This window comes from Anoplopoma fimbria, chromosome 11 (assembly GCF_027596085.1).
Source record: "Anoplopoma fimbria isolate UVic2021 breed Golden Eagle Sablefish chromosome 11, Afim_UVic_2022, whole genome shotgun sequence".
In the NCBI taxonomy this organism is placed as follows: Eukaryota; Metazoa; Chordata; class Actinopteri; order Perciformes; family Anoplopomatidae; genus Anoplopoma; species Anoplopoma fimbria.
Window position 1 is genome coordinate 9051970 of NC_072459.1, and position 12067 is coordinate 9064036.

General features: G+C 36.4%; 1 protein-coding gene across 1 annotated transcript; it reads right to left on the reverse strand.

The window, feature by feature from the left end:
• Positions 1–562: 562 nt before the first annotated feature.
• On the reverse strand, positions 563–8118 carry sgf29 (SAGA complex associated factor 29). Its single transcript, XM_054607758.1, has 10 exons — positions 7996–8118; positions 6954–7027; positions 6790–6865; positions 6613–6685; positions 5937–6001; positions 5726–5855; positions 4643–4789; positions 4169–4204; positions 3249–3411; positions 563–1974 (listed from the first exon to the last, which is right to left on the reverse strand). The coding sequence occupies exons 2-10, from the start codon at positions 7017–7019 to the stop codon at positions 1858–1860; spliced, it is 873 nt and encodes a 290-aa protein (XP_054463733.1). The 5' UTR covers positions 7020–7027; positions 7996–8118; the 3' UTR covers positions 563–1857.
• Between the last annotated feature and the right edge of the window lie 3949 nt (positions 8119–12067).

Genomic DNA, 12067 nt, shown 5'->3' on the forward strand with positions numbered 1-12067 from the left:
TCCTCTACTTCACTACATGTGAAATATTGTACTTTATACTCTACTGCATTTATTTAAGATCTATAGTTATTAATTAATTGCGATTAATATTAATAAAGCAAAAACGATGTCAATATTAATAACAAAATAGATATAATAGATTAATACATTATTTTCCTCTAAAGAGATATTAGGGGAAAATCAGGGAAAAACATTATTACCCATGAATCAAAAATAGATATTTACATTATTACATTTAGAACCAGATTTTTTTTTACATGCCTTAAAATAGTTTTACAAATATATTCATGTATTTTCTGTTGAAAGATTTCAGGTTTTAATTTATAACAAAACATATTTTATAAACTCATGTCATCACAATTTAAACCTGCAAAGTCACTAAAATAAGTAGAGTGGGCATATAAAAAAAGTACCTCTAATTTGTATTTAAGAGGGAGTATTTAAGTAAATCTACTTATATGGGTGATCCTAGTGCTGAAACTGTAACTTTACATGTGTGTGTGTGTGGAGAATGAAGCAGCGAAGCATTAAAACATTTCATCACTCTGTTTTTTAAGTTTTCTGTTTCACACAATAATCAATCACATCACATGTAATAAAAAATAAACATTTTATAGACAGAATGATCAAACAGCTCCGACCACAAACGTGGAGATGAAACTGACGCTGGTGTTTGAAATCAAACGCTCCTCTTCTGGCCTCAAGATGCTGCTCCGTCCTCACTGGGTAACATATGTGTCCAAACTCAAACGCTGTGTCCCAAATCAATACTGCACACTGACAATAAACTCTATATTAAACTGTTTCTGCAGCACAAGAAATCAACATGCAAAGCCGTTTACATGCAGCGTGCAAAAAAACATCAAAACGTGATGTAATAAAAGTTTATAAAAAGACAGAAAATGTTTCATCTTTTTTACTTTTACATCTACTTTGTGTGATGATAGTGAACAGCAACAGTAAAGAATCAGAAGTGTTTTAGTTTAAAATACGGACTGTTTCTAGTGTTTTTCAATGATTGACTTGGTCAGTGAACGCTCCACAGACTCAGTATGTCCTATGGATTTGGGACACAGCTTCTACTCACTTCACTGACTGCTGTCTCACACCTCAGTTCAGCGTTGACAGTTTTTACTAGACGCGCCGGAGAGGGGGAGTGGCTTGTCTCAATGGAAACTGTTATCAACTAAGCCATTTAGAATCAACTATGGAAGAAATAACCATTAGTACTCTTTTGTACGTTTTGTGGAAGTCCCACATATCCGGGAAATAAACTCGTCTTGTCTGGGTTCATAACATCATCTGGAGGAGTATTCACTGTATCCAGCAAGCCACACGTCTGCTGGTTTACTACAGCTGTATGAACCCAAAATGAACTATTCTGCTGTGATTTAAATGTTATAAACAGATAAAAAAAAGATGCAGAAATAACATTATGATGCTGATTTGTAAAAAAGTCTTAATTCATGATTTTTTTGTTCTCTCCTCAAGACGACAAGCAAACAACTTTTAAAATACTTGTTTTCTGGATGGAGTTTGGACCGATTGATGCTAGGCTATGCTAACATTGTAGCTGCTCCATCAACACTCAAAATATACACTTACAATCATTTCTCGCCCGAGTTCAAGTTGCGTTCATGTGCAAATGAGGCGTGTTTTCGTTTTGCACTGCATCGTTCGTGTCATTCACGTTTGGAGTGAACACAGCATTAGAAGATTCTATCCTTCCACGGTCAATCAGTGGAACCAGAAGCTGCTCCAAATGATTTGAAACTCAAAACCTGAGAGTTTAATTGGAGACACGTTTTCATACAACAAAAAAAAAGGAAATGGGAGCACTTTCAGACGTCTTCTTCGTTACTTCTTCTTGTTCTCTTTGCAGGCGACCACGTATCTCTGAGCCACGTTGAGCGGAGGAGAGTAACCATCGGCGTACGACGTGTCCTCGAACAGCACAGAGTAGTCGTCCTGAGGCTGAGGACAGAACAAACACTGAGGTCAGTTTGGGGAATCTGAGGAAACTTTTCCTTTAATAGTCAGAAGAAGAAGAACAGAGGAAATATAACAAACAAAAACCAGAATTCAGAGGATTAAAATTTCTTCTGTGCAAAGACTCCAGGATTAGATTCTGTTTCTGTCATGAGGACGGACGGATTAATGACTTGTAGTGGTAGCCATGAATTATTATTTCACGCACACACACACACACACACACACACACACACACACACACACACACACACACACACACACACACACACACAGAGAGAGAGAACACTCCGGCAGAGAACACAAAGATCCCTAAAATACGAAATAAAGTTTTACTGACGATCGTTATCCTCCAATATTCAGTAAAATATGAGATCAGGACATCATTTATAGTTTTCTAGTCTCTGATCTCTGATAATGTTACATTGTAAACAACCAATCTGTGTTTAAATCAACAGGAGGAGAGCTAGTAACGTTAGCAGCACCGCTAAAGGCCAATGAACGGAGGTTCAGTTCAGTAACATCATGATGCGTTCAGGCTCTGTTCAGTGAAAATGAGTATTGGCTGAAGGTATATTATGACGTTATCATGATGTGTTCACATGTAATCTGGTAAAATGTAGTGTTGGTGATAAACTAGAATAAATCCAGTAGTTTGAAGGGGATGTTTTCACATTAATATAAAATAGATATTAGAGATGAATTATGAGCTGTTTAACCTCCTAACACTAGCTCTAAGCAGATTATAATACATCATTAAAACTAATAATGACTAGATGTGTTTTAATCCATAAAAATACAATATCTTATTTCCTTATCATTTGAATTGTGTTTTTATGGAGAAAAAGAAACCGTATAACAAAGTAAAAGTACAACATTTCGTATTTTTGATTGTTTTCTGACTTCAGAATGTTAAAATGATTTTTGGGATGGTGAATAAAAAAAAATAGTCTGGATCCTTGTAGACCAGCTTCTATAATCAAACAACAAAGGGATCTGTATCTGATAATATGGATCATCAATGATCAATAATTAGTATCAGTGGTAAGAAAAACGTGATCAGAGATCTAAAAGTTATATTTGCTCCATTTTTTCTTTTGTGCTGATCCGATCTGATCCGTGAGTTTTATGATCCTGGATGATTTGATAGCCGTCTCAGCCGGTTAAACATATTGAACATGACTTCTGATCCTCCACAGACATTGCTCTCTCATCTATAAGCTGCTGTGTATTGATCAGCTGTCTGCAGAGAGGCTCACCCGGTGTGGAGGCGTGTGGATGAGGGCCCGGTAGAAGCAGGTGGTCTGGGGGTAGAGGGCCAGAACCAGCTGGTCCTTACTGAACAGGGCCTCCGGGTCGGTCTCTGGGTTGGCCTTCCACTGAGGCAGAGGGATGATCCTCCGTCTGCTCAGAGTGTGTCTCCTGATCACACAAACACACGATCAGACACTCAAATACGCTCTGGGAAAACATTTTATTAACGTGGCTCATGTGGATTAAATGGATTGATACATCCGGCTCACTGTAATCTTTTATTCTAAAGTAAATATTTAATTATAGTGTAAATATTCCACATTTAATATCGAGGGAATCATCAGGACAAACTTCTAAAAAAAATAATAAAAGAGACAATTTGTGATCGAAACTTTTCATGTTTTTAAAATAAACTAGAATATGGCTTGAGCACATTTTATGTGGATCTAGTTTATATTGCATAAACTTTGGACATAAAAGGTGTTTAGAATATATTTATTTTATTTTATCTTGTAAGTTCAGTAAAATGACAATAAACACAGTTAAAAAATAAACTACAATACGGTTTGAGCATATTTCTAATTAACTACAATAAATTGCACATTTTGGTTTAAACAACTACATTTTGTCGACTAAGTAAAAATAACACACTTTTCAGACACATGAAACCGTCCGGGAAAAGAGATCTGGAGTCTGGAGGACTTTATATTATAAAATTAACATTTAATTGGTGGTTAAAAAATCTTAACTCTAAAAAAAGGGCAGTCTGTGATTAACATCTTGTCATGATGACAAAATAAAATAAAATATTTGGCAACATTTCTGAGGACAAACCTGAAAGGAAGTGATGAAGATTGAAGAAGGAAATAAGATAGAAATAAAACATAAAGGGGAGAAGTTTCATGAAGTATTAAAGAGAACTCACTCTTTTCCTTCTTCATCGATGTCATCCACTTCATACCTGCAGAGGTTAAGAACAATGAGGCGTTCAGGGACGATGGGAAATATACTAAACACTGAAAAAAGGAAATCTAGCTTAGGAGGAATTTAGGATTCAGTTTAAATACTTGTACTTTATATGACTATTTCTAGTTTCTGCTATTTCATACTTCTACTCCAATACATTTATTTAAGAGATAGACATTTCTACAAGACTCTACAAGCAACACACATGATCATGTTCATTAAAATGATCTATATTCTTACAAATTTAAGTAGTTAAAACCTTAACAAATGACATAATAATTATCAATAATATAATAGTCTGTTTTCTTTGGGATACTTTCCGTACATTTGATTTAAAATACTTGTTCATCACTGTGGTTCTAAACCCTTGGTCCTCCAGCTGTGGTAGTGAAGTGTTAGCGGTTCTTACTCGTTGGTGGTGTTGTGTTCTTACTTGTTGGTGGAATGGTTGTAGCTGACCACCTCAGCCAGGATCCACTGCTCGTCTCCGTCGACGGCCTTCACCCTCGCTGCCACTTTGTCTCCCTGTTTGGCCACGTAGTCGCTGCTGGCTGGAGTCGCTCCGCACAGAGGAGGGGGGCTGATGTCAGGAACAGATCACATGTTTGTACACCAGTTACTTCAACGTGTGAGACTTTAGCTGATGTGTGTGTGTGTGTGTGTGTGTGTGTGTGTGTGTGTGTGTGTGTGTGTGTGTGTGTGTGTGTGTGTGTGTGTGTGTGTGTGTGTGTGTGAACAGAGCAGCCTCTCCATCTGGACAAACATAAAACATTTGGTCACTAGAACCGATTCAAAAACTGCAAATGAAGAAACAAAAAGTTGGTTTGATTGGACTCATTTTCTCATTATAGGGGCCTACCTCCATGGAAACCGTTATGAACTAAGCCATTTATATCCGCCATCAACCATGGAAGAAATACCAACTATTACTGCTTTGTACTAAACACCTGTATTCTCTCTATCTAACAAGCCACACGTCGGCTGGTTTACTACAACTGTATGAAGCCAAAATAAACAGTTTTGCTGTGATTTAATTGTATTAAACGGATAAAAAGGATCCAGAAATAACTACATAATGATGCCGATTTGTAAAAAGTCTGAATTCTTATTTTGTTAGTTTTCTCCACGAGACGACAAGCAAATTTGGATCGATCGGTGCTAGGCTATGCTAACATTGCAGCTGCTCCATCAACACTCAAAGTAACGTCATATAGGCGTTAATACAGCAACGTAGTTATTGTTTGTATCATATGGTTTATACACATATATTTATACTCATAGTTTGGTCTAATATGAGGTATTGTAGAGATCTTGGTGAACACCTGTTTATATCTTCCATTTCTGATTCAACGTCAGTGATGACATAAGGAGAATCTTAACGCTGATTGGCTTCAAAGAAACAGCGTCACGCCAATTTCTCTAAATAATCTTGCGTTTTGTCTAGTGTGAACACAGCTTTAGAATGAAGCCTGGTGACTTTATTAATCTGATAACGATGTGAGTGTGGAGCAGCTACCTCTCCCCCGGCTTCCCGATCCACAGAGGGAGCGTCATGGCCGACTGCTGGAGGAGTGTCATCAGGACGCCGCGCCTCATCGTCTTCCTGGGAGGGTCGCTGTCGCTGTAAACGCCTGCCATTTTAGCCGCTGCAACAAAAAAAAAAGACACGTTCACATCCTGTTGCTGAATTAAAAGAGAATATACAACTCTTCATCACACACACATACCTATCCTCCTCTCCTCCAGTAAAGACTTGATCTCTGCTATTTTATCCAGAGCGTGACGCAGGATGCTGGGAGTAATAAAGGTAATGAGTCAACAAAGAGCTGGACAGAAATGTTATCTGGACAACCAAGACAAAGATACCATTTGGAGGAAAAATCAGCGAAGTAAACAAATCATTTCGACTGAATATCCAGCCTTACTAGAAACGATCTAAACAGGTTAAACCTGTATAAATACAGTATTTTAAATCAAAAATACATATTTTGAATTGGCAAATAGAGACTATCAGCACAGACTGATGACTCTGTGTTTCCTATGATAGCCACAAACTACCCCCGTAAATTAAACCAGTTGTTTCTTTTTGGAAGCAGGAAAAGGTCCGAACTGAATAAATAAAAGGTTTGGCATGTTTCTCATTAGTCACCAGTGGACTAACTGACCGTTGAGTATTGGTTGAAGGTAAATTATAACGTTATCATGATGTGTTCACTGTAATCTGGTAAAATGTAGTGTCGGTGATACATTTGAATAAATCCAGTAGTTTGAAGATGTTTTCACATTAATATAAAATAGATATTAGAGATGAATTATGAGCTGTTTAACTTCCACTAAATCAAAGTCACTTTCCTTTCTGTCAGTAAACGCGCCATGAAGCTTTAAAATAAAGCGGCTGCTCACCTGCACTCTGCCTCAGCGTCTGCTTTGGCTGTTGTGTACAGTCCTCTCAGCTTGGTCCGGTAGTACGGGGAAGCTAAATGAGGACAGAGGGACAAGACAAAATGTTTGAGTGAATTAGGACTCATAAAAACAGAAACTATAACCAGATAGAAAAAATGGAAAAGAGAGTTCACTGACTTTTGTTTTCCGTTTGCATCCTCTCGTGTGTTTTCTGAATGTTGAGCAGATTATGTTCGCTGCGTGACCTCTCCTCCTGGAAACACAGAGACATAATTGATATCGTAGACATTTAGTCACTTAATAGGTTGTTTGATAACTAGTTACCAATGCCACTAACTTACCTGGGTCTGTTTGATGAGCTGATGGAGCTCTGTGAGCAGCTCGGCAATCTTGGTATCGGCTGACATGTTGGTACCTTCAAGTGTTTGGCATTCAGATTAGAACAGCGTTGATACAAACAAAACACCATTAAAGAAATCTGTCATTTTAAAGACAGAAATTACTTGAAGCAGACTTAGTAGGATTAGGAAAATCTGTTCTAAATTTTAACATTGTATTAATGGTGCATTGAATGTAAGCCGAATGATTAAGTGGAGCCTATCGGGTTTTGATTAATGTGCTAATATGTGTTCATATTTACTGAATAATAAAGTATCACAGAATTGACAGGTTTCTGAATGGAGCCCTGTGTTAACTGATGGAGCTCTGTGAGCAGCTCGGTAATCTTGGTCATGGCCATAGCTTCAAATGTGTGGTATTCAAATTAGAGTCATGTTAGAACAGTGTTGGTACAGACAAAACCACATAGAGAAATCTGTCATTTTACAGACACAGGGCACAGCTTCTGATAGGGAAATGACTGGAGGCAGACTTAGTAGGACCACAACAAATTGTCTTATTCCTTTAACACTGTATTAAGTTGTATAATAGATAGATGCCGAATGATAACGTGGATCCTACCGGTTTTGCATAATGTTGTACTTGGCTCTTATGTCTTCTGAGTAACTAGATATTTGTGAATGGGCAGATTTCTGAAAGGAGTTCTGTGTAAACTGTGAATGTGACACAAATTGCTCGTTTTGAGTTCAAAGAGACATCTATGGTATTGTGTGTCAAGGAGACGGGCAGATGCATAACTGTGTTTGCTAAAGCTGTCAACAGGCTCAAGTCCCCGTTTGTAATGTAAACAAATGAGCGTGGCTACTTTGTGGCTAACTGTTAGCTCACCGCGTTAGCAGGTGGCCTGTTTCGCTAACGTTAGCTGGGTTGCTAAGCTCTTATATCTGTGCTCAGACAACACAAACATTCACTGTATGTATTTCCACTTTCATAACTAACTATTAAGACGTGCAGTATGTTTTTCTGAACCCAACATGTACTTACCGTGCACGTTTTTCTTTTTATTTATTGTCGGCTTGCTAACTGCACGGATTAGCTTCTTCTTCTTCGTTGGTGTTAATGCGAAGTTGACAAACCAACTTCTCACACCGCCACCAGCTGGACGGAGTCTGGAACTGCAGGCTTGACAGAGAACACAGTCTGTGATGTAAAAACACTGTAACCTCACTCTGTTGTTGGATAGTACAATTTTGAGGTACTTTCACTTTACTTGTGTGTTTCCATTTTCTGCAACTTTATGTTCTCCATTAGAAAAATATTGTACTTTTTTACCCCAATTCATTTATTAAATTAACTGTAGTTACTTAACAGATTTAGATTATTAAAATTTAATATAATCAACAAATAAATGATGATGTATTATTACAGATTAAACTACCAGCAGTATGTAAAGTCATTGAAAAAAGCTCCACCTTGACCAGCTGCAACATCAAAGCGATGAACACATTAATGCATCAATAATTATAATACAATAATATAATATATATTATTCTGCATAATGAGTACTTTTACTTTAGGTACTTTGAGTATATATTGTATACAATTTTTAATGAATGCAGGATTCATACTTCTTCTTCACTTCCACATAGTAGCAACTTTTACGAAAATAAAACATCTGAGTACTTCAAGCAGCCCATTACATTTGTTTTAGTTGTAAATTATTATTTTTTTTACTGTTTTGAATACCTATATTTAAGTAAAGGATCTGAATACTTCCTCCACCCCTCCACAATCATATCTGACAACATACATACATACATGTATAAATCTCAGATAGAGGTCATGTTAGCAGAGTAACCTGCAGCCAGTCACAGATTAGCTCGCAGACCAAAGTCACGTTTATCTTTAAATCAGGGTTTTGTTCGTGGGACTTTAGTCTGAGCCAGATGTCACGCACAAACTCTGCTATCATCAAACTTTAGATAAACATCCTGTCAATTATTGATTAATGTCTGCTGAGGTGTGAAGCAATAAAACTGAAGCCAGTGTGTTTATGAATCTTTATAAATGAGAGTGAAACACATTTTAATAAACAAAAAAACCTTCGGATAAACCTAATAAACTCATAAACTAAAGGTCTGGACATGGACACAGAAAACATATATATAATAATAATATTTTAAGGTCCATCAGTCTTTCAAACTATTCTGCATCTTAAGATATTTTGGCATGTTTGTACATAATGTTTAATTATTCTGCCTTTAAAAACAATGTTGCACATTATTTTTACACTTTTTTCTACAAGAATCTTTTTTTAAAATTATATCTATCTTAAGCAAGTTGTCTTTAACCAACGAGAAAATAATATAATAACAATTAAGCGGCATTGAATTGAATCTTTTTATTTTCACTTTTTTAATTAGAAACATTAGACACCTCTTTAGAATTTAATTAATCCTGAAGGAAATTCTTGTGCCAGAGATTAAACATTACAACAGAAGAATAAAAAAAACAATAGAGTAGAAATATAAACATATATGAACAATAGAGTAATAATTATGAAGTGTAAAAGAAGTTAAATTAAATAGCAATTAGGGTAAGATGATAACATATTAATAACATAAGAATACAAATATACAATGTGTATGAAGTGATACTAACGGCAGAACCCAATAGAAACTAAAATAGAAAAATAATATTGTGCATCAAAATGTTCAGATTGATGCCACTCTAGAAGCTACAACCAGCAGCAGGTTAGCTTAGTTTAGCACAATGACTGGAAACAAATGGAAACAGCTAGCCTCTGAAGCTGGTAAACATGTTACATCTTGTTTCTTTAATCTGAATAAAAACTGAAGCGTAAAAATACTGGAGGTAATGGATGTTATGCCACTCCAAAATAAATACCAGTCTCTGTAATAAAACTCTTTATTATTTAAAATGTTTGGCTCTACATAAAGAAAACACCAGGAATAAAGATTAAACTCAAAATATCAACAGAAAGCTGAAAGGAATCTGGGGAGACATTATAATTCATAAATAGTATGAATGACCCGTTTAAAACAAGGTTAAAACGCATGAAGTCTGGTTCAGTGAGACGATACGGCTGTTATCTTATCGCTGACCTGGTCTGTGTGTTTACACTGGGAGGGTTAAACGTTCCTGTACAGACAGAACTCTAACGCATGATTTAACAGAACAGCTCATATTACTGAAAATATTTACTGTGAGGAAGAGGAGGAGGAGGAAGAGGAGGAGGAGGAAGGAGGAGGAGGAGGAGGAGGAGGAGGAGGAGGAGGAGGAAGAGGAGGAGGAGGAGGAGGAGGAGGAGGAGGAGGAGGAAGAGTAAGAGGAGGAGGAGGAGAAGGAGGAGACAACAACACAAGATGAAAACTGCAGATTGAGTTCAGAGGAAACAAAAAGCTTCCTAAAATGGCAGAAATCTGAATGGAGTCTGGTGGTTGTTTTGTTACGTCAACTGGTTTCTACAAAAACAGAAAGGTTTCTACGGAAATGACATACTGTGATAAAAAATAAAGTCTATTATAGTCTAAATAGTGTATTTAACCTTTGTTATATGAGACTCTAATTATGATAATTATGATCCACTTGGTCATAATAAACCATAAAATAACTTGTACTTCACTTTTACTTACTACATCTCAGAGGTAAACATACTTTTTACTGCACCGAGATTAGGAGTCATAAGATAAGCGTATGATTAGATTGTATGTTTTTATGACTATAATATGTGACTTAATGAAGCAGCTGAATGTGACTCATAAGTCTGTGTTTATCATCATGTAGCCACAACTATAATTAAAGGATATTTAAGTTTCTCCTTTGTGGACATTTGTTCCTTTGTTTTTGTAACATTTTCTATATACTGAACTCTTTTAATACTAATGATTCTTTACTGAAACTGCAGTAAAGTGAAGTACAGGAGGTGTTTCCCCGCTGCAGTAAAACAGTAACATGCGAGGAGCTTTGAATATGAGACGAAGCAGGAAGTGAAGTCCTGTAATTAAGGCCTGATGACCAGAGTTTAAATTCAGAACATGACTCGTTTTCTCCCTTCACGTTGTTAGAAACAATGTTTTTGTTTTCAGCTTCACCAGGAAACAAAATCCTCGTCTGTTATCAGGATAAATATATATATTGATTTATTTCTGTTGCAGCATCAGACTCCTCACAGGATGAAATACGATTAAGATCTTTCTCTTCAGGTTTAAGTTTAGAGTTTAAAGTATTTTGTTCTAAACATGAACGTGTTTCTTTGTGTACTTTTACGCTCTGATAAATTCAGTCCAAAGTTTGGTGTTTGACAACGGTTAGATATCAACACGCACACACACACACACACACACACACACACACACACGCACACACACACACACACACACACACACACACACACACACACACACACACACACACACACACACACACACACACTGAATGAGGTCAGGATGTGAAGAGTGCAGCTGCTGATAAACGAATAAAACAACGTCTGATCACAAATGAAGGTCAGATGTTAAACACCGTCACAAGACTCCATCGACTGAAAGCTTTTTAAAAACAACCTGCACAAAAGTGGATCAGAACTTTTACATTTTAAACTTTATACATGGTGGCAATTTGATAAAGAAATAATAAATACCTAAACAATATTTAGATCTTAATCTCATGAAATAAAATTCACAGAAATTGAATTTATGACAAATCCAAACACATTTTACAGACATACTTTAAGTCCTAAAACCTTCTTTTCTGAAAACAAGCGAAAATATAATATAATATTTATTGTAAATATAATTTACAATAAAATATGATAAACAAACAAACAAATTAAGAGTACGTTAAAACCAGATGTTTGAAAAATTGCTTTAATCCTTATTTTCAACTCTTAAAACAATGAACTCCGTGTTTTTGTTTCTGTAGCTTCTGAAATGATGCAACATTTCTGCATTTGTAAGACGAAACCTCTCTGTGTGTGTGTGTGTGTGTGTGTGTGTGTGTGTGTGTGTGTGTGTGTGTGTGTGTGTGTGTGGAGGAGGAGGAGGAGGAGGAGGAGGAGGAGCTCAGTGTCTCCTCCGTTATAAAAACACACCAGGAA

Coding starts and splice junctions, on each gene's coding strand:
- sgf29 (XM_054607758.1), bottom strand. CDS start 7,019: ATGTCAGCCGATACCAAGATTGCCGAGCTGCTCACAGAGCTCCATCAG. Junction 6,866..6,953: donor AGCTCATCAAACAGACCCAG/GTAAGTTAGTGG, acceptor CTGTGTTTCCAG/GAGGAGAGGTCACGCAGCGA. Junction 5,856..5,936: donor ACTGGAGGAGAGGAGGATAG/GTATGTGTGTGT, acceptor TTTTTGTTGCAG/CGGCTAAAATGGCAGGCGTT.